The sequence below is a fragment of the Narcine bancroftii genome, chromosome 14 (genome assembly GCF_036971445.1).
Source record: "Narcine bancroftii isolate sNarBan1 chromosome 14, sNarBan1.hap1, whole genome shotgun sequence".
Classification (NCBI taxonomy): domain Eukaryota; kingdom Metazoa; phylum Chordata; class Chondrichthyes; order Torpediniformes; family Narcinidae; genus Narcine; species Narcine bancroftii.
Genome location: NC_091482.1, coordinates 67,160,670 through 67,185,903, shown reverse-complemented (window position 1 = coordinate 67,185,903; position 25,234 = coordinate 67,160,670). Strand labels below are relative to the sequence as shown.

General features: G+C 46.1%; 1 protein-coding gene across 13 annotated transcripts in view; it reads right to left on the bottom strand.

The window, feature by feature from the left end:
* chd2 (chromodomain helicase DNA binding protein 2) overlaps positions 1–25,234 on the bottom strand; it is a 112,393-nt gene that overhangs the window by 4,665 nt on the left and 82,494 nt on the right. For 9 of the 13 annotated variants that reach the window (XR_011349011.1, XM_069912168.1, XM_069912165.1 and 6 more), the window contains 15 exons: positions 24,863–24,955; positions 24,132–24,305; positions 21,644–21,822; positions 20,501–20,542; positions 18,361–18,503; positions 17,145–17,283; positions 14,857–15,007; positions 13,189–13,311; positions 9,448–9,579; positions 8,529–8,666; positions 5,999–6,130; positions 4,809–4,987; positions 4,196–4,298; positions 2,429–2,642; positions 647–893 (listed from right to left, as the gene is read on the bottom strand). Coding sequence is in view for 10 of the 13 variants with exons in the window: in XM_069912168.1 (XP_069768269.1) it covers positions 647–893; positions 2,429–2,642; positions 4,196–4,298; positions 4,809–4,987; positions 5,999–6,130; positions 8,529–8,666; positions 9,448–9,579; positions 13,189–13,311; positions 14,857–15,007; positions 17,145–17,283; positions 18,361–18,503; positions 20,501–20,542; positions 21,644–21,822; positions 24,132–24,305; positions 24,863–24,955 (2,189 nt within the window). In the remaining 3 variants the exon portion in view is untranslated. Of the gene's footprint in view, positions 1–646; positions 894–2,428; positions 2,643–4,195; positions 4,299–4,808; positions 4,988–5,998; positions 6,131–8,528; positions 8,667–9,447; positions 9,580–13,188; positions 13,312–14,856; positions 15,008–17,144; positions 17,284–18,360; positions 18,504–20,500; positions 20,543–21,643; positions 21,823–24,131; positions 24,306–24,862; positions 24,956–25,234 lie in introns of those variants that run through there. The other 4 variants (XM_069912166.1, XM_069912167.1, XR_011349013.1 and 1 more) reach the window with 3 other exon arrangements.

Below are 25,234 nucleotides of genomic sequence, written 5' to 3'. Positions count from 1 at the left end.
TCATGTGCCAATCGCTGTGGTTCAATGAAACACCTCCCATCATGCATCTGCTGGGTCCCTCCTCCCACCTGTCCAGCGCCAGCTGTTTGCCCACTGTGTTGAGCACAATCTCTGAACATCTGCCCGTTGTGACCTCCCTTGTGAACATATGCCTGGTGAAGTGACCCTAGCCTTGTCAAACACCTGCCTGTTAGGACATCAGCCACAGATGTTGCCCAAGCAGGTGCCATCTCATGAACGAGTGCCCAAGTTAACACCGCTACTTGGCCAGATACACCTCCCCACAATAGTCTGCAAAGTAGTGACGGCAAAGTTGACCTCGAGATCCAAGATTCTGACCCAATGGCGGTGAATACATTTCCAAGTCAGGATAGTATGTAGTTTAGGTTGCAGAGCTCCCTTGCTTTTGCTCCCTTTGACCTTGCTGGTCATCATCCTGCCAGGTGTTCTCCTCAATCATCCCATGTGCATCATCCCTGAGCATCTGCCCATCTCTGCTCTGATCTTCTGCCGAGACCTGGTCTTCCAGTTGCCTGTTGCTGGCACACTGTGACAAGTAACGTCAAGTCATGACGGGCCACCTTGACTGAACCTGCCTCACCAGAACCCCACATGTACCATCCATGAGTGACTGAACAAGGATCACCTGTCGTAATAATCCCGATGACTTCGATGGTCGCGCTCATTGCCATACTGGTTGTATGGCCTCTTGCGGTGAACGTTGTTCGGCCGGTAATTGCCAGAATTCCTGTGGGGATCTCCGCGCGGCCGCCGGCCACCAAAGTGGTGGTCCTTGTATCGATGTTGGTCATACGGGTGGTGGCGGTCAGCTGACCAGTGCTGGTTACAGTTACTGTAGTTGTACATCCGTTCCCGCTGACGGTCTCCCCGATCTACAGCAAGCACAACGTGAGAGAGGTGGGCCTTCAGCGGAGTAGATTTTAGCTAATTACATGCTGAGTTCACAACAGCCTCCTACAGACACATTTAAACAGCAAATGAACATTCCAAAATAAAAACAGTAATTGTTGGAAACACTCGGCAGGACAGGCAACGGTTATGGAAATAAACAAGTCTGCAGTCACCGCAATTGTAGCCTAATGCATAAAAGTGCTGGAGAAACTCAGCAGGTCCCGTAGCTCCTCATGGCAAAAGGCGGCACAGTAACACTGATACTGTCACTATCAGCGATCAGGAACGGGGTTCAAATCCCGTGTGGTCTATAAGGAGTTTGTACGTTCTCCCCGTGTCTGCGTGGAATTTCCCCAGGGGCTCCGGTTTCCTCCAACCGTTCAAAACGTACCAGGGTTGGAGGTCAATTGGGTGGCACAGGTTTGTCTGCACTGAATGTTAATTTTAATATAAAAAAATTAAATAAAAAGATACTTAACCATTTTGGGCCTGAGTCCTTTGTCAAGGTATGAGATGCATTAAACAGTTATGGAAAGCAGTGCAAGGGACACAGGCAAATGGAACTAACTAGCTTGGGTGGACAACTGAGCCCTCATGGTCAAGGTACTGTAAAACTGACTCAACAATGCAGGACACCCCTGGAACAGCCTGAGGAATGAAAGCAGATCTACAGTCGTTTCCCAGCCTGACGGTTTCACAGTTACCTTTACTACCAGTTGCTCTTTACTCCACAGTATTCACTGTGTAAAAATCGTATCCCTGATGTCTCCCCTAAACCTCCCTCCCTTCATTTTGTACGATGTCCTCTGATGTTTGCTCTTCTTGTACTGGGGAAAAGGCACTGCTGCCCACCTTATCTGTGTCTCTCAGCATATTGTAAAGGTTCCATGTATTGTCAAGCAACATACATTAAATTATTTAACTTTGTCTACTGAAAGGCAGAGAGATGCCACTTTGTCCAGCGCCCCTCACAGAAACGCCTGGTGTTCCTCAGCCGTCTCGCCTCCAAATACTGACTAGTCCTGAGCCTTATTTAGCTTCCAAGATCAGACAATCTCAGGCACATTCAGGCTATTTGTAGAGCTCTATATCTCTCATCCTTCAATTGGCTTGTTAAAAGGTCCAAGCTCTGCTAACCTTGTATATTTTCTAACCCAGGCAACATCCTGGTAAATCTCCTCTGCACCCTCTCCACAGCTTCCACATCCTTCCTGTAATGAGGTGACCAGAACTGAACACAATGGTCTAAGTGGGGTCTCACCAGAGATTTGCAGAGTTCTAACATGACCTCTCGACTCCTGAACTCAATCCCCTGTCATGGGGGGGAAGGTAATTGGAGCCTTCATCTTGTAGAATGGCGGAGTGGGCACAACTTGCCAGACTGCCGACTCCTGCTCCTATTGCTTATGTTCTTGGAGATGACGAGTGGAGCAGGGAGGGCTGCAGCGGCAACAACTTTCTCCCTTAGTGGGGCGTTTGATGGCTGTCAAGGACCTGTTCCTCCGTACGACCTTACCTGCATTGTTGAAAGGCCTCTTGTGGAGCTGAGTGTAGGGGTCCCGGTGATGTGGGTGTAGCAGCTGTTGGTGGTGGGGTGGGAGCAGGTGTGGAGCATGGGGCCCGTGCTGCATGTGGAACTGCGAGTTCGTGAAGTCCCGGCTCGACCCTGACAGCTCAGCCTTGAACTGGCGCCTGCTCTCGGAATGGTTCTCCTTCTTCTTCTGCTCCTCCTTAAGGCAAGCAGCACATTTAAGGAACATCACCATTAAGTCTGACTCAAGGGAAGCAGAGCACTGAATCGCTCTGGAGCAGGCTCCCATTAGCTCCAGGGCAGCAAACCGACATTTGGACATGGTCTCCAATGGGAGAAGGCGTTCTCAGTTCTGTGGCAGTTCACAACAAAACCTGACCCCACTCTTAACTAACAAATATTTATTATCTATCTGACATATTGTCTTTTTGATTTAATTCAATCAGCTTACTTTTATAGCTTTTCTCTACAAGTGCCTGTTTGGCAGCAGGAAGTAATAATTTTGGTGCGCACATACAGTAAAATCCCTGTTATCCAGAATTCAAGCAACTGGCAAAAAAAAGTTGCAGAAAATAAATGGGTAAAAAATACAAAGTAGATCCTTGTCCGATAATTGCTTTGTTTGGCTTTTCACGTGAGCCAGACATAATTCTGTCTGCAACTCAAGAGGAAGTTTTAGCTTTTACCACGCTGATAGCCAAATGAGCAATTTTATTGAAATGGAAAGATGATTTTTCACCTACCCATACACAGCGTTTACATAATGCAATGTCCTAATTACATTTGGAGATAATTAGATACAATATTAAAGATAGAAAGTTTCCATTTGTAAAGACATGAAGAATTAAGAATTTGAATGCCCAGAGATTCTCTGTCCGATGTCTAGAGGTCGCTATACAAGGTTACCTCGATTAGAGGGAGAGGGTCGATTAGATTTTGTTTTTAGGTTTTTTTTTGTTTGTTTTCTTTTATTTTTTTTAAAATTTGGCTTAATGGCAAAAATGGGGTTAATGTGGTTATCATAGATTAATTCAATCACTTGTTTCTTATATGGATCAAGGAACTGTCGATGGAGTTCCACCAATTTTTTTTTGTACTTGCATGTATATGAGCTGATTTGTTTTGTGCTTTACTTAAAAAATGTATGTAAGCTTATATGTTAAACTTAATAAAATTTAAAAAAGAAAAAATTCAGATTTAAAAGAGGCGTGCCTCACGGTTAGTTCTCCATTCACCTAACACGTAGTCTCAAGTAACCGGAATATTCACTAAACCGGCATCCACCAGGGCTTTTACTGTACATTTTACAATGTGTATGACAATAAACTCATCATGATCAACAAGGAGAATATGGTCACTTCACCATCTCCCAGTTAAGGTCACCTGATTGATGCAAAGGTTGCAGGCAGGTGTTTCTCTTCCCCACCATCCTGAGGTAAGTGCCCTTGGTCATCAATGCTCACCTGGACTGCCAGCAGGTTTACAGAGCTCCTTCACCCTGCCTGCTGCCCAGGTCACAGGCAAGCTGCACGCTCTCACCTTTGCAAAGGAGTGCCTGTGGTTCGACTCCTGGCAGGGAACCACGCCAGAGGAATCCTGGGCCTGACCAATCCAGTTCTCTCTCTTGACCTGGGGTTAACTTTCTCTTTTCAGTGGAAGGGGAAAGAACGAGACGGAGGGAATCAGGGGGAACAATCATTTTCCCATCCCACTACACGCAGCAGAAAAGAAACAAACGTGGATCTTGAATACCTTTACCTCTTCCTGGGATCGTCTCTTCTGCGCCAACTTGTAAAGTTTGTGCAATTTCCGGGCATCAAACTCGGTGAATTTGGAGACAAATATCCAGAGATTTCTGTGGGAAATAAAACAATTTAAAATTTAATATTGAGATAGTACAAACCCGCTCTGTCCAAATACACCCATGTGATCAATTAATATATTAACACTGTACGCCTTTAGAACATAGGAGAAAACCCATGCAGGTCATGGGGAACAGGCAGTGAGAGATTTGAACCCAGGTTGCGGGTGCTGTAATAGCAGCTAACTGCTATGCCAACCGGTCCACCGGAATGGTTTTGAAAAGGAAAAACGATGTTTGTGTGCGAGGAGGAAGAGGGTGGAGGTGGACAAAGCTGTAGTAGGAAATCAGTGAGGAAGAGGTACAGTGGAGAAGGGGAAAGAAACTAGAGAATTTAATGTTCGTGAGGCTGGATCGTAGATTGGCCAGATATTATTCCTAAAATTTACTATTGGCCTCGCCATGGCAATGGAGGGTAGACAGATCGGTGTGGCAATGGCCAGTGATTTAAAATTGCCGGGGTTCAGATGGCAGGCAAGGAGCGCGCAGGGTTGTCGGGTGTACCTTCTCCAGATCTTGACGTGCTCAGAGTCGTTGTAGGCTTTCAGGCAGTCGGTGATTCGGTCTCCGATCTTAAGCAGGCAGCTGCGGGTGTGTTGGAGCTGCTCCTTCTCTGAGAGCCCGTCCTCGGGATTGTCCAACTGTTTCAGAGCTTTCTTCACCGGCCTCATTCTCTCCTTGCACTGAGCGGGTGGTGATGGAGTTGCAGGGGGGGGGGGGGGGGGGGCGGGGGGAGAGGAGAGGCAAGGTCACATGTTGAATTGCAAAAGATTGATTTGTAGGTGCAGCAGGTGATCAAGAAGGCAAATGGACTCTTGGCCTTCACTGCTAGAGGGACTGAGTTTAGGAGCGGGGGAAGGGGTGGGGGAGGAGGGGGTTCTGCTGTAACTGTACAAGGTCCTGGTGAGGCCACATCTGGAGAACTGTGTGCAGTTCTGGTCTCCTTACAGGAAGAAGAATGTACTGGCTTTGGAGGTGGTGCAGAAGAGGTTCACCAGGTTGATTCCAGGGATGAGGGGGTTAGATTATGAGGAGAGATTGAGCCGAATGGGACTGTACTCACTGGAATTTAGAAGAATGAGAGGGAATCTTATAGAAACATTTAATATTATGAAAGGCAAAGATAAGATAGAAATAGATAAGTTGTTCCCATTGGTGGTGGAGACCAGAACTAGGGGACGTAGCCTCAAGATTGAGGGTAGTAGATTTAGGATGGAGATGAAGAGGAACTGCTTTTCCCAGAGGGAGATGAATCTATGGAATTCACTGCCCCTTGAAGCAGTGAGGGCGACCTCAGCAAAAATATTAAGACAAGGTTGGATAAATTTTTGCATTGTAGAGGGATTAAGGGATCTGGGGAAAAGGCAGGTGGGTGGAGATGAGCCGATCATCAGATCATCCATGATCTCACTGAATGGCGGAACAGGCTCGATGGGCCGAATGGCCAACTCCTGCCCCTATTTCTCATGTTCTTATGATTCAGCAAAGCCAGCACCTCCTCTGTTCACTTTTACTGCTCAAGAATCAACCTCTGGTTGAGGCCATGAAAGAGGCCACTTGCTAACGTTTCCTATACATTATTCAGTAGAAGACTCACCAAAAACAAACCAGATTAATTTCTGCAACGTTTTTTCCTGTTTCCTTCAAAGTGCAATTTTAATTACGAATAAATTTGTTCTGCTTTAGTCACTTACAATACTGAATGTCTCCTGATCCAATTCATCCTCTCCCTCCTCTCCAATTGGCACTGGGTCATTGCCTGCAGTGATGTGGACCGGACCCTTGGAAATAGATTTCCGAACCTTGTCCTTGGCATCCGATTTCATCTGGAGGCATAAAGAAATACTGTTGAACAGCCATTCGCAACCTTTATCCAGCTACAGCCCCTCTCAAAACTTTGCTGAACATTTTTATCAGCGCCCCCCCCCCTCCCCCCTGGCTGTGGAGCAGTCAAAATGGTGGTTTCCTCTGTACTTCTCTCCTGCCGACTACATAAAAAGTATTTGTTATGTGAGGTGAAAAGAAAACAAGGCTTTTATTTAAAGGTGCTGTGGTCCCCGGTGGGGTGGGGGTGTGGTGGGTGCCGTAGGGCTCCCATTGAGAATAGTTGGTATAGAAGACTGACAACACATCTCGCCACTCTACACCGAAAAGCAAAGTGGCAGAAGCACACAACAGGCCACAGACTGGAGAGAGGAAGGGAGCTAATAGCTCAGAGATCAGTACCTGTAGTGCTAACTCTGTTTCTTTCACCACCTCTGACCTGTTGCAATCAAAACCCTTGGTATCCAGTGCCTACGGATATTGGTAGATGCCGGATAAGTCAATTTTCCGGTTGCTTGAGAATTGGCGAACAAACCACTAGGGACAATTTTTAACTTTCCTTTTTTTTAACCAATTTATTTTCTGCGATTTTTCCCCCCCAGTTAGTGTTTAGTTATGGAACTGACCGCAGCCAGCTATCACCTAGACCAATGAGAAGCTGGAAGGACTCAGCAAGTCAGGCAGTATCCGCGGGGAGAAATTTATCAAAACCATAGAGGGAAGGGGAAAACGGGAGAGAGCAAACACAAAGGATGGGGGCGATAGCTTGGTGGGGGAGGGAGAGAGCGGGTGAAGTGATAAGATATTGGATAAGCAAAGGTGGTGAGACTGGATAGGTGAGGAGAGCATAAGCACGGCATGAACAGAAGGATCCGGAAATACAGATAGATAATTTGCTGAAAGTGACATCACAGTTAGATCAGGGTGTAAAGAGAGCTTTTGGTACAATGGCCTTCATAAATCAAAGTATTGAGTTTAAGGGTTGGGATATTATGGTGAAGTTGTACAAATCATTGGTGAAGCAAAATTTGGAGTGTGCAGTTTTGGTCACCAAACTAGTACCATTTCTCTCAATTATTTTTTCAACAGTCTATAATTGATCAAGCCGTCTCTTTTTGGAAGGTTAAAGGAATTGTCTCTTTTTCAGATTTGTTTATCAATAGTAGCGCAATGTCTTTCGAACAATTATCCAATAAATATAATATACCCAAGTCACATTTTTTTTTAGATACTTCCAATGTAGAAATTTTCTGAATACTTCACTGCCTAACTTTCCAACATCCCAGCACCAACAGACTCTCCACAGTATCACCGACACCAGGCAAGTCCATTCTCAGTCACAGAGCAGACAGAGTCACCCTGGGTTTGGAAAAGGTACCACATACAGTGCCCTCCTTAATGTTCGGGTCAAAGACACTTTTATCCTTTATCTGCCCCTGTGTTCCACAGTTTTGAATTTGTAATCAAATTAATCAGTAATTAAAGTGCACATTCCAGATTTTATTAAAGGATTTCAGGGAACTAGAATATTTGGGATAAAGCAATATTAGTCATTTTTCGAACTTAGTTGCATATCCCTTGCATCCAATGGCTGGTTGAAGTCTGTGATTCATAGACATCATCAGGTGCTGAGTATCTTCTCTGGTGATGCTCTGCCAGGCCTCTACTGCAGCCAACTTCAGCTTCTGATTGTTTCAGGGGCTTGTCCCCTAGGCTTTACTCTTCAGCGTATGGAAGGCGAGCTCAATTGGATTTTAGGTCGGGTGACTGACTTGGCCATTCAAGAACTTTACAGTTTTTAGCTTTGAAGAATTCCTTTGTTCCTTCAGCAGCACGTTTGGGATCATTATTTGCATCTTGCAATGTAGCCTCTGAGTTTCTGTTTATGAATTCTTCTGCGGCGGGTAGTCATTGACATATCCATTCCTGCCACCTGAAGAGTGTTTCTGATTTATTGGACGGGCATTATTGGATGACAGAATTCTTCTGTCATCATATTCTCCTTCCTTGGCCGACCAGTCCCTTTGCAATTACCGAGCTCACCAGCACGCTCTTTCTTCATGATATTCCAAACTGTTAATCCTAAGGTTTGGGCGATGTCTCTTACTGTTTTATTCTTGTTTTTCAGCCTCATAATGGCTGAACTCTGGTTCCAAACATTACGGTGCCCTGAAATGAGGGTACTGTGTACAAAAAGTGCTGTAATTTCTATGTGGTCAAACCAAAATGTATACAAATACTAAAATCTGGAATCACAAGTGAATTGTTTGATTATAAATGTAGAACTGTGGAGCACAGGGGAAAATAAAGGAAAAGTGTTTTTGCCCCAAATATTCTGGATGACACTGTACATGGAAGATTCTATTCTGATCTGGCTGCACCGCTCAACATTCTCATTACCTTGTCCTTCTTGGCCTTGGTCTTCTTTTTCCCTTTCTGCCCATCCTTTTCCTTCTTAAGGTCACCCTTCTCTTTGTTCTCCTTGTTATCTTTCTTTTTCAGTTTTTTCTTCACGAGAGTTCGGTCCACGTTACCATCCTGGAGGGATAGTAACCAAAAACCATCCTTGTAACCAGACCCAATTAAGAAGCCCACACTGGTCCATTTCTCTGCAGCTTGGTTTACATCAGAGAAAAATCTTCAAGGTAAAGATTCATTATATAGTTAAAACCCCTGGTATTCTGCACCTACATTGGTAGATGTCAGATAAGTGAATTTTCCGGTTGCTTGAGATGGTGTCAATGGCGAAGCGTACCAATTTTAAACTTGCATATTTCTTTCCTATTTATTTTCCATAGTTTTTTTTTGCTGGTTGCTTGAATTCTGAACAACAGGGGTTATTCTGAAACCCACTGCCTGAAAGATCTTTGGAAGTAATTTTGTTCATAATACTTTAATGGAACTTGGAAAGTGATGTGAAAAAGAGCAGAATGTGTGGTGCCAATTCGATCACTCCTACATGCAGATTCTTGAGATTGATTCTGGGGATCAGAGAGTTGGGGAGGTCGGCTTATTAGCAGACAGAAGCTCTTGGCTCTCGGCCAATTAAACCTGCGCCTCCCAACTACCAAACCAAACAATTCGGTAAGGTTTTGGAGAGCGGGAGGAAACTGGAGCTCCTGGAGGAAACCCAAGCAGGTCGTGTGGAAAACTCCTTACAGATAGGAGTCAAACCCAGACCATTGGCGCTGGAACAACTCTGCACTAACCTCTATGCTAACCGCACCACCCTCCAGTAAATCATCCTGGATTTTGTTGCCCATTTATTTCCCAAAACAGGAAGAGAAAGGCCTGGGATATCCCCATGGTTTAAACTCACCTTCAGCTCACCGTCCTCCTCTGAAGCGTTGTCAGAAAGACGGGGAGAGGAGATGTCATTGCCACTCTCATCCTTCAGCCTGGGAGCCTTGTTCTCCTTCTTCACTCTGGGTTTCCTCCTTTTTGGCTTAGACTGTTCAACATACAGCAACAATTAAAACCTAGCCAGCGACAGAAGGGTCCATGCCCAGCTTGCTGACTCGGTGTTGGAGTTAAGTACCCAACACAAATCCTTCAGGCAGAAGAAGAAATTCTTATGGAAGAGGGCTGCTGTATGGAGAACAAATAAGAATGGCCATCCATTTCAGCCATTCTCAACTTTGGCTGTGGCCCCCTTCGGACTCTGCTCAAGTCTATGGGCCCCCTTCCCTGTGTCAAGTTTAGTTGATTTCTTCTGTACTCCTCTCCTACTGACTACATATTTCAGTCTGTGGCCCTCCTTAAATGCACTGTGGCTACTTTTAGGATCTAGGGATACTTTCCTGGACAGAATTAAAAAATTATGGGACAATATTTTCAACAGATATTTTCTGAAACTACATGAGATGAATGCATTTCATCCTCTCTTTGCACTAGATGTTCATTATTACAGTTTAAGTTGTACACTGGGCCCACTATTCCAAAGTCCTATTGGCTAAATTCCATTCTAATCTAAATGTAATAACTGTATAACTGAAGGTGGTTTACACTGGATCTTATGTTCTGGTTATGTCCCTCTCTTTCCAATTTTTGGGGAGGGGAGTATTTTGTACCTTGTATTTAGTTTTTAACTTTGAGTCCAAATCCTTCTCTTGGTCTTTCTGGAATAAGTGGGCCGACGGGTTTGATGTTGACGGCTTCACTCTCCCATGGAGTTGCCCTCGCCTCCCTTATCACGAGAAGGACCGTTGTGATGACCCAGAAAGATGCAGTCCGTCCCTCCCATTCGTACTCAATTATTGGCCCGTTATGACTGACTTTGGAAAAAATTAGATGTTCCACTACTGAAATGAATCTTCATTTTGTTTCCTTATGGGGTTCATTTCTTAATTATTTTCAAAACTTATATGGCTTGTTTACTTTTGATTTTTTAAAAATCCCATTGATTACCTTCCCTTTTTTTATTAGTTAGTAGACTGTTTATGTTTAGCCAGTCGCCTCCAAAGGGATGGGGTTGACAATTAGTATAGTGTTTTTGTTTTACAATGTTACATACCAGTTTTATGATTACGTGCATTTGTTACTACTTTATTTTATTATCATGTACCTATGTAACAATTACTTGATAAAACCAATAAAACTATTTAAAGAGAAACATGCTGTGGCCCCCAGGGAGGGGGGGAACATATGACCCCCATTGAGAATGGCTGATCTATATTATCCAGCAGAGACAAATGAGAGGCAATCCCAGAGACCACATTGATTCTAGAAACGAAAACCAAGAAGGTTTGCAGAGCTTTAGTGTAGGGTATTCGACATTTTGGTCAATCAACTGCTTGGAATTTTCTACCCCAGAGGATGCCCATGGAACTCAGAACAACACAGCTCAGCTTAGGCTCTTTGGCCCATGATGTGGACCTGCCCCCCATAGCCCATAATTTTCCATTTTTTTCTTTTGATAGTCCCGATTGCAGCAGCTTCCACCACCTACCACTTGCCCCCTGCCATGTATTTCAGGCCTTCACCACTTCTCTGTGTAAAATGAAACCTACTTCTGATGGGTATAGATCGGGTAAATGCAAGCAGGCTTTTACCACCAAGGTTAGAAGAGATTAAAAACTATAGGACATGGGATAAGAGTGAAAGGGGAAAAGTTTAAAGGGAACATTTGGAGGGGGGGGGGGGGAATTCTTCATGCAGAGAGAGGGTGGGGGTGTGGAATGAGCTGCCAGCTGAGTTGGTAAATGCAGAATGGAGAATGGTGCTTTCAACCTTACTTTGGGCTAAGGCCCATCTGGCCTCTGACCAAACATGCTGTGGCCCACTAGTGGCAATGACCGGGCAATATTTTCAAATCAAAGGCAGGTATTTTGACATTTAAGAAAAATGTCGACAGGTCCGTGGATGGGAAGGGCATGGAGGCCTGTGGTCCAGGTGCAGGTCAATCGCTTGGCACAGACCAGAAGAGCCAAAGGGCCTGTTTCTGTGCTGCAGTGTTCTATGGTTGTATGATGTCTCCCTTGAACTTTCCTCCAGTCACCAAGTACATTCAGTGCTGGTTGGGGCAGGGATGGAGTGTTGAGATGGATGACCCAACTGTGCTGATGCTCGACTGCAGTGACCACCCCCTAGTCCACATCTTCTCTGTCCGGTTACTTGGTGGAACTATCAATTTACAGCAAATGGGGAGTGGAGACAAATCAGTGGGGGGGTGGTGAGGAGGGATGTTTAAGTTTCATTTTCCAGAAACATCCCAACAAAAAAGCTGTCACAAGTAATAAGGGCAGACAATCCTGGACGGGAGTGGGTGAAGGGGACAACTAGGAACATCATCATGAAGGTTACGACACCAGTGAACCTGATCTCTGGACACCCGCGATTCTCTGAGAGAAGACATACTGGTTAATCCCATTTCCTACTGTGGGTTCCTTGATGTTTGAATTGTACTTAATGATGAGTTCCAACAAGGTGCTAAAACCTTCTCAGTTATTTAAGGAAGAACGTTCTGCAGAGAACTGTTGGAGTAAGTAGCACACAAGCAGAAACATTCAGCTCAACCAACTAATACTACCTTGAGGAAGGGTTCAGGCCCGAAACGTCAGTTATCTCCTGTGGACGCTGCAAGACCTGCTGAGTTTCTCCAGCATTTCTGTGCTTCCACAACTAATACTGACAGTCGTGTGATACGGCGTGGCACAATCTGCCAATCAACAGGATTGTGGCTGCAGCAAAAAACACAAAATGCTGGAGAAACTCAGCAGGTCAAGCAGGGTCCTTCATGTAGAAAAGGTAAAAATACAGAACCGAGGTTTCAGGCTTGAGAACTTCATCGAGGTATGGGAAAATGTTGGAAGGTGTCCGAAGAAAGGTGGGGAAGGGGAAAGAGGGGTGGTCCAGGAGGTGTTAGGCGGAGAAGGGATGGCTGGGTGAAGAGAGGGTGAACTGGAAAGGGGAAGAGAAGGGGGAGGGGAGAGAGGGGAGCAGGTCAGCAGAAAGTCAATGTTAATGCCATCTAGTAGGACAGGGCCCAGATGGAAAATCAGGTGGGATAGTACACAAGGCCTTGGACAGAAGTGAATGTGGGAGTGTGACACAAAATTGAAATGGTTGGCTACTGGGAGGTCTCTGTTACTGTCGCAGACGGAGCGAAGGTGCTCAGCGAAACGATCCCCCAATTTGTGCCCTGTCTCCCCAACTGTGGCCGTTCCCTCCTTAAATCCCTTCTTGGATTCCGGAAGTCTACCGATGACTTATGCAGCAGTTAGGGGAACGCTATTATAGCGCCAGGGATTGGGACCTGGGTTCAAATCCTGCGAAGTGTGTAGAGTTCTCCACGTGTCTGTGTGGGTTTCCTCCGGGTGCTCGGGTTTCCTCCCATCCTTCAAAACGTACCGGGGGGGGGGGTGTAGGTTGATGGAGTGTAATTGAGCAGCGCAGGCTCGTGGGCCGGAAGGGCAGGTTATGTGCTGAATATCTAAATTTAAATTTTAAAAAGTGAAACCTCACCATCTAAGCAAGCCCCTTTTTCTATTTTTCCCGTTTGTGTTTTTTTTATGGGATCTTTCTGCCCCAGTGAGAGATTGGGAGCTCCCTCAAAACTGACCTCCTCTTCCTGTTTCAATCCCGCCTTCTTGATCATGTCCTTTTTCAGCAGCTTGATCAGGTAGTCAGCTCGGGACTGGAGATGCTTGGCCTGCGGTTTCTGGTCGGGATCATCGGGGAGGATCTGAAGGGGAAAGGAACCGCCAATACTCAAACAGGAACCATTTGAAGCATGGGACAGAGACGCAGCCAAATAAATATCGACTTCTACATTAAACCACGCGTTTCATGCGCGGTGTCAATGGGGATTTTACCTAGATATTTTCAGCTTCTTAACACTGCTTTTACTTCTCCAAGTCTGGGTCTAACTCCTTGGCAAATGCACCAAGGTGTTCATGGCAATTTCACGGAGCGACTTCATTGTTTCAATTCTATAAAGTTTTTGAGGATCCTTGGTATGAATCCCATCTATGTTCTGGGACTTAATTCCTCACTCTTAATGGTGTGTGCACACACGCTCACGGATCCACTCTCACACATGTGCTCATTCTCCCCCATGTCCTGATCACAGGCAGTGCACCTGTGAGAAGGCAGAGTTTTTTAAAAAAAAAAGATAGGTATGGGTGCCCAAGAGGCCTTGGGAGTGGCCTGGCTGAAGGCGAAGCAGGCCCACCACCCACCCTCACTGCTGTTCCGCCACAATGGCAAGGAAGAAAGACAGCAAACGCGGCTTTCCTTGAGGCCCTGCGCTTGTCAGCAGAACACAACACATTATGGTCACCAGCAATAAGCAAACACCCAAAATCAGATTTGGTGTTGGGACGACTCATTTCACCAATTCGGCAGGGCCTAGCATGTGTGGCCCTGTTCTACTCCGCGCACCCAACATCCTGCTGCCTCCCCTGGCAGCTGAGGCACCCCTGGTGCTCTGGCCTCGCGTAGAGTAAACCCCAGGCAGAACATGGAAGACAATGGCCGCACTGTAGGAGGATTTGAATGTGTTTTGTGGTCCCCAGGACTGTTGTCTAAAACAAAGCAAGATCCATAAAGCAGCCATTCTTAACTTTTTAAAATTGGCTCTGGCCCCCTTTGGACCTGCTCAAAGCTTATGGGCTCCCTTCCCTGTGAAGCAGTCAGTTCAGTTTGTGTCTTCTGTACTTCTCTCCCACCAACTAAACTGCCCCTGAACCTCACATCCCACCTTAAGTAATCCCAATGCCATTGGTGCTCTGTGATTAGAAAGGGATTGCTTAACGTGGTATGTGGCTGGGAAGGGAAGGTTGAGAACCACTGCTCTAAACCCAATTGTTACTGAAATATTTTGTTTGAGAAAAATTGTCCTTGGCCCATTTCCTTTAGAATTATGAAATGTGCACATAACGAGTCAATTAGGGATGACTAAAACAGTGGTTTTCAAACTTTTTCTTTTCACTCACATACCACCTTAAGCAATCCCTTACCAATCACAGAGCAGCTATGGCACATTAGGGATTACTTCATGAAATGTGTGTTTAGGGGGCAGTTTGAAAACCACTGAACTACATCAAAAAGATTTCATGATTTCAGTCTGTGGCCCCCCATTTAAATGTGCCATGGCCCCTGGGGGGAATATGGCTCCCGTTGAAAATGGCTGCCATAAAGGAACTCACGATTAATTGCCTCTCTCTCCCCAATTCCTTGGATGCAAAGTGAGCTGCGGATTTGTTGAATGGAACATCAAGTGGCCTACCTTATTGGTAAGCTGTAGTTCTGGGTCCATTTTTATCTGCTCCCAGTTGCTATAACCACATTCATAGATCCCTATCAGCAAATTGGAATCCTCCTCCACACCCCAATCTGTGTCGAAATGCACAGCCTTCGTATGGCAGGGCAAGCGGTACCTACATAGCAGGAACAGCAGGTAAAGTACGGAATTTCCTCGAGATCACGCACTGAACTCATCTCAGTATCAACAGTAAAAACACAGAAATGCTGGTGGAGCACAGGAGGTTTCAACACCGTAGGCGCCATAGTGGCCAGCTCAACGCCTTTACAGCGCCAGCGATCGTGACTGGGGTTTGAACCCGGCGGTAAGGAGTTTGTACGTTCTCCCCATGTCTGCGTGGGGTTTCCCAAGGGGCTCCGGTTTCCTTCCACCGTTCGAAATGTACAGGGGGTGCAGGCTGTAATTGGGCAGCAGGGACTTGTGGGCCGAAAGGGCTTGCAACTTTGCTGTATGTCTGCATTTAACCCTAATGTGTGCAGACACTGTCAGTAGGGACTGCATTCATTGTTCATCCTCAAATGCTCTTAGCATTTGGAAGCCACTAAAACGTGTTCAAACTGCTCTTTTTTAAAAAGGAGAAATTATCTTTTAACTACAATAACAAAAAATATCCGTGAAAACTATACTGCCACACAGCACTCCCTTCCAATGGAAGGATGCTATTCCTTCCCTGGTCCAGATAGACGTAGGGTGTGAGTCTACTGCTGGAAACAAGAGGGTGACTGCCCCACTCTCAGGCTGCCTAGATGCAAGAGCCTTACACCCAACTTAGGAAAGTGGCCGCAAACAGCGGATCCCATGACCACCGGGCTTCCACCATCACGTTTGGCTTTGCTTCTGGTTCCCCAGTAAAGTCAGGGAAACATTGGCAGCTTTGCTGAGATTCACCTGCAAACCATGCACCAGCAGGATACGTGCAAATCACAAAGTAGCAGAGCCCCCCCCACCCAGCTTGTGTCACTGGACTGGATCCAAGCAGAATCTTGGACATGGAGCCATGTAGGACAAGAGGGGATGCGCCAGGGGCTCCTCACACCAACCTGCTCCCACACCACCAATCTACGGGGTTGCAAATGCCGGATATGTGAATTTTCTGGTTGCCTGAAACACAATCTTATAATGGTTTAATTTGTTCATTCGGGATACGCTGATAAGGCCTCCATTTACTGTCCGCCCATTGCCTGTCAACTGAGGAAGCTGTTTTAAGGTTCAACCATGTTAGTGTGAACTCACGAGCAGGCCATACCAGGAAAGGGCGGCAGATTTCATTCCTCGATGAACATCAGTGATTCAAGCAGATTTTTATATCAATCTGGTTATCATTCCTTTTTTAAAAATTATTTACATGTAATTAATTACTTGAATTCAAATTCCCTACTTCTGAAATGGGATTCAACTTCATGACCAACAGAATTTGACCAATGTTCCTCATTCGTTGAAGGCCAATAGTTCACTAGGCCCTGCCTCTCCCTGCTGAACATTTCCAGCAATCTCCTTTTGTTTCAGATTTCCAGCGTCTGCTGTTTACTTTTGCAATTTTAATGCAGGAACACATTTATATTCCCTCGCTTTTGAAAGTCCCCATCAAAATTTTGCACAGCAGGATTAAAAAAAAGTCACTCGGAATCGCAACAGAACTGGTTAGGAATGGCAAGTACTTGGCCCAGGATGAAGTGATTGCTGAGTGTGTCCGCCGATTACATGCGAGTTAACCCGCCAATATGGCGGCTCATATCGCGCGGTATGAAATGACATAACCAGGCAGGATGAGTAGATTTCAACCAGGCTTTGAGATGCGGAGGGAGCAATGTCAGAGCCCGACCGAGTTAACTCACCAATCACCTTCTAGCGGTGTGAAAAGCACAAACAGCTGGAGACGGACCCCCCCCCACCTTAAAATCCTGAGTTGCAGAATTACCTGCAAATAATGGGCCAGCATGAAAGGCTCCTGGGGTCAGCTTGCCCTGCAAATTTTCCTATTTCCTAGGAAGGTTGGCAGTGAGAAAGGGGCTACTGATTATTCTTCAACAAAGGCATGCAATTAAACCCTAACCAATCTCACCCAGTGCTTGCTAGCTCAACAACACTTTAAAATGGCTTTTCCACACTGCAGTAAAGGTGACACATCACGCACAGCATGCATTAATGACTCTGCGCGAATTACTTTCCTACTTACTGCCACGGGAAAACTATTCGTGGAAAAACAAATGGCTCAATTCATTATCATCTCAGTCACAAGTGACTGAACTCACTTTTTTCTTTCCTCAGGGTCGAGAGGAATTGCTTTATGAAGAGCTTCAAATTCATCCTCATGAATGAGAATTGATCTAACGTTGACCTGGACACCGGAAACCTTAATGGTTGGTCCTCTCTTTTTCCCTGGACCCTTCCCTGCAAGAGAGTTGAAAAAAATACCATGAGAGCGGCTGTTCGCAGAGCACAACCTCCTAAATCCATGCTGCCGTGGAGGTTACCCAATATCTATCAGGAGCCTTTGGGGAAGTGTGAATTCAATAGGGTGTGAGTGCCACACTTTGTTCCTGCACTGCACCCTCTGACTGACTCATTAACAGATGGCCTGCTTTCATTCGGAATAAATCTCGGGAGTCCCCCACCAACTTGTTGGTCACTGTTGGGACTGCAGAGAACAAAAGGCTGAGTTCCATTAACTTGCTACAAGATGCCTGGAGGATGGCACGCGATGCAGAACTTGTGGTTAAACTAGCTTAAAATGTACCATGATAAATTCTGTGAGGAAACAGAGCCTTGAAAGAAAGAAGTGTTGCACCTGAAACAGATGAGGGAAGTGGCTTGTCTGTGTATCCATCAATGAGCCATTTTAATGGAGGCCCAAGATCAGAAGCTCCCACTAAAGATAATAGTTGCATGGGGCTTACATTTGTAGATGCAGAGAAATGCAGCTTGCTCGAGATCTACAGGTAATGTTAAGTATTAGGTTTGCCATGAGGAACTGGCAGAATATGTAACAAGGGATCTAATCTATTCTGAAGGATGCATGCTGTCAATCTATAAATATAGGGAGTGCACGGAATAGTCGTGTAGATACTCAACACAAAATAGGCTCTTCAACAGACCATATTTATACCAACCCTACATTAATCCCCTTTCTATTCTCCCCACTCTTTCATCAATCCATCCTCTCTCTCAATTCCACCAAACACTTTGAGCAGCCAATTATCTCCTGGACGAAGGAGAAAATCAAGGCACTTGAGGGAAATTCCATCAGTCAGTGGGAGAAGAGGCAAACTCCATTCAGACAGCACCTGAGATCTCGAGCACTGCGGGATATTGGTTCTACCAGCCACACATTGCACTCCAGGTGTTTTCTAGAGGCCCTCAACCAGGTCCCCTCAGTCTCTGCACCAATGAGTCGAGGTTAAAACTTCAGGGGGGCAAAGAGGCAAGGCAAATCCAACGGGTGACGAGAGTCCAAGGGCTAGTACTTACCCTCCAGGCCTGGGTTTTCTTTCAGCTGTTCCTCAAACTCCTTCAGAGCCATCACACAGCCATTGTGTATAAGTTCGCCCAGACGCTGCAAGTCTGCGACGGACTTGTCCACGAGTTCCGCATCGCGTGCTATACCCTCAAGCCTGGGGAAAAAGCAAAGCATAAACATCCTTTTCTTTTTACCAGAATAAACATTTAAATCTATTTTTAACACATCTTAAAATACAAACCCTTCCCGCAAACAATCTCTTCACAGATGGAGGAGCAAGAACACACAGTCCAAAGTGTTAAAGATGAACATCCAATCTCTCGAGTCAACACACAAAGAATTGTTTTTTATTCCAGCAGGTATCAGGCTCTCAGCCTCTCCATACTACCTGAACCACAAACTTCTTCAGGATCCACAACAGATCTGTCTGCACTATGAAACATTGCATTTTTTGTAATAACAGCACCTGTGAATATTTATTGAACTATTTATTTAACTTTCATGTTTCAGTGTATTGTGTGAATTTAATTTCCCTATCGTTTTTGGTGTTTCCTATGTGGCTGCAGCAAGGATTTCAGTGCATTTGAATAAGCTAATATAATAAGCTCTTGTGTCGTATCCAGAGGACGGTTATTGTACAAGTGGCCTCAGTGTTCAAGATTAGGCAGCATTAAGTATATATTTAGTCAAACAACTCCTGTCCAACCTCTGCTTCACCTCTCGTTCACGGCCATTGGCCGCGGATGATATAGGATCAGCCATCTCTTCTCTCAGTCAAACAGTCCACATTCTCTTCAAGAAACAAACTGCTGAGGGATCGCAGTGGACCAGACAGGAGCTGCGAAGGCAGATGGATTGCAGGTGTATTGGGTTGAGACTCTTGTGTCAGGACCGAGAGTGTCGAGAGTCAATGTAGTGAAGGGGAAGGGTGGGGTAGGGGCCTGCACGTGATAAGTGAGGACAGGGATGATGGAGCCAGGAGGGGGAGAAGAGGTTGAGAGGCAGCAGCAGGTTGGACAATAGGTAGAACCAGGCAAGGGCAGAAGGTCCTAAGTGGGGGGGAGGGGGTGGTTGTCGGAGAGTTAGGGGGGGGGGGAGGTGATGTGGAAGCAAAGAGGTGGTAGATGCTATATTTTGATGTGAGGGATGGATTTAATTAGGAACTGAACAAGAGGGATAATGGGGAGATTGGGAGGGGACAGGAGACCCAGAAGGAGAAATCTGTGGATTAGCAATACAGATACATAATTCCCTGCAAGTGGTGTCACAGGTAGTCATGTCGTCAAGAGAGATTTTGGAATGCTGACCTTCATAAATCAAAGTATTGAGTATAGGAGTTGGGATGTTGTAAAGTTGTATAAGACATTGGGGAGATTATGGAGAATTATGTGCAGTTTTGGTCACATAATTACAGGAAAGACATCAATAAGATAGAAAGAGTGCAGAGAAGATTAACTAGGATGGTGGTTGGACTTCAGGAGCTGAGTTGCAGGGAAAGGTTAAACAGGTTAGGACTTTATTCCTTGGAGCATTGAAGAGTGAGGGGAGATTTGATAGAGATGTTCAAAGTTATGAGGGGGGTAGACAGAGTAAATGCAACTAGGCTTCTTCCACTGAGGGTAGATGAGGTAAAAAATCAGAGGACATGGGTTAAGGGTGAAAGGTTTAGGAGGAACATTAGGCTGAACTTTCTCACACAGAGAGTGGTGGGGGTGTGAAGTGCAGCTGAAGAGGTGAATGCGGGCACAATTTTAATTTTTAAGAAAAATTTAGGCAGATACATGGAAGGGAGGGGTATGGAGGGCTATGGACTGGGTGCAGGTGAGTGACACTGGGCAGAATAGAAGGGCCAAAGAGCCGGTTTTCTGTGCTGTAATGGTCCATGGTTCTATGACTGGCTGACGGGTCCACTGACATTGCTTGATGCAGTGAGCTGTTTCCCACTCCAGATTACACCATCTCAGTTAAGAGTCTTAGTCCGTTTCGATCAAGGTCACTGGAAAGAGGAATGATACTGAAGGCAGCAGGGACTGCTGGGAGTCTTCCCCACAACACAGTGCCTTGAAGGGGACAAAGAGAAGGATGAGGCGAAGACCTTGGCGGAGAGAGGGAAGTTAAAACGATGCAAGGCTGTGCAGAAAGATGCCTTACCTTTCAAGGGGAGCTCCAAACTTCTTGTAACTCTTGATAAACCTGTGGGGATATGATAATACATGTAGTGGCAATAACCTATCAGCCCCATGCTCTTCCAACCAGGAATTGAGTATTTTAATATTTCTGCCCATGTTTCAAGGGAAAATTATTAGACCAGTGGTTCTCAACCTTTTTCTTTCCACTCACATCCCACTTTAAGTCACCCCTACGCCATCGGGGCTGTGATTAACAAGGGATTGCTTAAGGTGGGGTGTGGGTGGAAAGAAAAAGTTTGAAAACCGCTGTTTTAATCGTCCCTCATTGCCTCGTTGTGTGAAAGCTGTCAGAACTCCAAAGGAAATGGGCCCGTGACGATTTTTCTCAAGCAAAATATTCCAGTAACAATTGGGTCTGGAGCAGTGGTCCTCAACCTTCCCGCTCACATCCCACCTGAAGCTATCCCTTACTAATCACAGAGCACCGATGGGATAGGGATTACTTAAGGTGGTATGTGAATGGAAAGAAAACGATTGAAAACCACTGATTTTGAGTTTTTAAACCTGGCAGGCAATGGTAAAAATGTTTTTTCGAGTAGAGGATCGGAGGATGGTGAGAGGTTGTGTTTAAGCAGCATCTTAAAGAGAGTGAGGTAAATAAAGGCTGGGGTTTTAGGACCATCACATCCACCAATGGACTAAAGGCCAGAGATCACAAGTGGAGCAGCAAAGGTACCTTAGAAGGCAGAGGGATGGAGGAGGTCACAGAGGTTCCAAGGGATGGACAAGGCAGTGGAAAGATTGGTTATGTGAATGTGCACTTTAAAGTGGAGTAAAAACACAAATGCTGGAGGAACTCAAGACGGTCTTGCAGCGCCCATAGGAGGTAAAGATGGGTGGGGGCTTGGTTCAACTGGGATCAACAAGGGTGAAGGTGGGGGAGGTGTGGTAAAGGAGCAGGACTTGGCAACAGTTTCAGATAACTTCAAGGTAGAAGGCAGGCGGGGAGAACACTGGAACAGTTGCGTCCTGCAGTAAAGAGTGAGCCATGTAAGCAGAGCCTTTCTCAATCTCCAAGATTCGGAAATGTGGACACGAGAAAGTGGTGCGTGAGCCGGACTGTCACGGACAGCAGGACAGACAATCCTGGTTCGCTGTGACCCACCTCCTGATTTCAGCGTCGGTGAAGCCATCCACCATGTCCCTGCGGACCGTTCGAGGCCGGCCTCTACGCTTGGGTCGCTTCTCTTCATCTTCGCTCTCCTCCGTTTCGCTCTCCGAGCCAGACGATCTCTGCCGCCGTCGCCGCGATCCGGCATCTGAGTCGCTGCCGTGCGCCCGAGCCTGCAAGCAAAGGCGAGGTTAGGCTGGACACCATCTTCCAGTTCTCTTACACATTTCAGCCCCTGCTCCCTCCCCGTGGTCAACTCCTCAATTAAGCTACAGAGCCCAAGAGTGAAACAAAAGTCTGCAGATGCTGTGATTGGAGTCAAAACACAGAAATGTTGAAGGGCTCAGCCAGTCTCGCAGCATCCACAGGAGATATATCACCAACGATGCAAGCCTGAGCCCTTCTATAATGTATGAGTGGAAAAAGACAGACATCTGAATTAAAAGCTGGGGAAAGAATGGGGAAGAATGATGGGAGGGGGAGGAGCCCAGACCACAGGGAAAAAAGGTGTAAACTGGATAAAACAAGAGGAAAGGTGAGAAATGATTTTGACTCTGTGAAAGGAGACAGAGGGGGAGAGAGAGAGAGAACTAGAGGAAAGGAGACAGGGGAAGATGAACGTGTGTGTGTGTGTGTGGGTGGGTGGGTGGGTGTATTAAGTTGACGCTTATCCCCTCTGGTTGGAGGGGATGGAGGAGCTGTTCCAATTTGTTGGCTGCCTCAGCCTGGCAGTGCGTGTTACCTGTACATTGGAGGAAGACACCTCATCTTCGATCTGGGCACCTTCCAATCAGACGGCATTAACACCAACTTCTCGGCTAATCCACCACCACCCCTCACCCTCCCCACCCCCATCTTCTTACCCCTGTCTCCTTTCCTCTAGTTCTGTCTCCCTCTCTTCCCTGTCTCCTTTCACAAAACCAAATTCATTCTCACATTTCTTCTTTTCATATCCTTTTAATATATCTTTACCTCCTGTGGACGAGCAAAACGGGCTCAGTTTGCCCATGTTGCACACATCCAATCCCACACCCTGAGTCAGCCATAGGGACCACAAGGAATGGCACGACCCTGATTTCAGGGAATATGAACAAAGATCAATTTTTCCCCTCTCTAAACAAGGATACCACAACTCTGGTACAGCTGCAAAGTCAACGAGCAGCATATCATGGAAAGAGTGCTGGAGTGATTCATCACCACATTGATGGGACTTGAGGGGGGATGTGGTGGTGGAAGCAGATACTATAGAAATGCTTAAAAGGCTTCTCGGCAGATACATGAATATCAAGGGAACATAGGCATCTTCTGCAGAGCAGACATGTGGATCGAAAGGTCCATTCTTGTGCTCATCAGCGCTGCAAGTTCAGCACTGGTAGAACGCAAGATAAAGGAGCAGAAGTAGGCCAATCAGCCCATCAAGTCTGCTCCACCATTCTAATCATGAGCTGATCCATCCTCCCCTAAGCCCCACTCACTGGCCTTCTCTCCATAACCCGTGATGGCCTGACTAATCAAATACCTGAGAATCTCTGCCTTAAATACACCCAGCGACCTCACTTCCACAGCTGCCGGGGACAACAAGTGAACAGATTCACAATCTTTGACTAAACAAATTTTTCCACATCTGTTTTAAATTGACACCCTTCTAATCTGAAGGTGTGCCCTCTTGTCCTAGACTCCCCGACCATGGGAAACAACCTTGCCACATCTACTCTTGACCAGGTTTTTCATCATGCGAAAAGTCACTATCAGATCCCCCTCATCCTTCTGAACTCCAAGGAGTACAGTTCAACAGCTGACAAGCAAGCGTTCCTCATACACTAACCCTTTCATTTCACTCCAGTAAATCTTCTTTGAACCCTCTCCAACGCCAGTACATCTTTCTCAAATAAGGTGGCCAAAACTGTACATAGTACTTGAAGCGAGGTCTCACCAGTCCCCTATAGTCTCAACATCACAGCCCTGCTTTTACATGCTATTCCCCTTCTTCACCACCAACTCAACCCGAGGTAAAACATTAGGGTATTTGATACCCTCTGCAGGAGGACTCCAGAGTCCTATTGCACCTCCAAATTTTGTCTTTTCCCCCCATCTAAATAAGAGTCTGCCCGTCTATTTCTTGAACCAAGTGCCTGACTGTACACTCTCCAACACTATATTTTATCTGCCACCTCTTTTCCCGTTCTCCTGATCTATCCAAGTCTCTCTGCGGCCTTTCTGTATCCTCAGCCCCACCCGCCCTGTCACCCATTTCAGTATCATCTGCAAATTTGGTCACAAAACCCATTTATTCCACTATCCAAATTATTTACACACAACATAAAAAGAAGGGGCCCCAACACCGACCCCTGCAGACCACCACTGGTAACCGGTACCAACCAGAATAGGATGCCTTTATTCCCACTTTCTGTTTCCTGCTGAAAGCTTTCCTGGTGGAAACACCCTCTTGCTTTGAGATGGCCGAAGGTGCCTCTCTCGATACCTTTTTTGTTGAGCTCCTGCTCCTCGGAAGCATGTAGATTTCCTCCAGCTCTTTCTGCCGTGCCTCCTCTTCAATCTTTCTCCGCTGCTCCTCTGGGATGATGTCATCCCATTCCTTGGTCTGTCTCTCATCCACTTCGGGTTCGTTCTCCTCCATTGTGGTGAAATTTGCCACCTGGGGGGGGGGGAAGGATGGGTGACAAGGAACACAGAGGGATGAGAATCACACTTCACACCGGTGTGGGCTCCAAGTCCTTCCCAAGCCAGTGCCCTTCCAAAACACCTCGTTCAAGGTGCACGGTGATGCAAAAAGATAATAATACTGCAACGTTTCAAATATTCCCATTCAAATGGAGGGCCAAATGAAGTGCAGGTCAAATTTCTCACAGCCAGAACCCATCCCTAATCTACCTCAGTCGTGGATCCATAAACTTTGACATTGGATCCAGAAAGTGACAGCTTGTCGTGGAATACCACTGGCTTTGCGCATTCCTGGGAAGGAAATCAGTTGTCGACATCGATGTGACTCCAAACTCGTTAACTCTGGCTGGGCAGGAAACAGCGAGGGATAATCTTCTCAACAAGCACTTTCCCATGACCTGGATTTGCGCAAGTGATTTTGAACAAACCAAAAGCCGCCAGCCACTGCTGCAAGGAAGGTCATAAACAGTGGCAGCTCACGGACAAAGCAACCACAGGATGCCATTGCTCCAGAGCCCCGGCCGACCTTACCTTGAACTGGGAGAGCAGTTCATCTGTTGGGCTCACGGACTGCTCATTCTCTCTTGTTTCCGCCAGTCTCAGGATTTCCTCGATGTCCATTTCCTGAAAGAGGAGGTACTTTGAAGGTCAAGAATCTTTCCCATCTTCCATTGGACTCAGTCAGGGAGTTTTCAATAGGGGTTAGGCACCTCTCCACAGCCACATAGACAGATGTTTGGCCACATCAACCAACCCATGTACAACTTAATCCTACATAAATCCCACCGTTTGTTTTCCCCTCATTCTTTACAAGCATGTACCATTCCCAGATCTACTCAGGACAAGTGACAAAGGTCTCTGATCCACTAACCCATTCGTAATTTGAGCACCCAGGGGAAACCA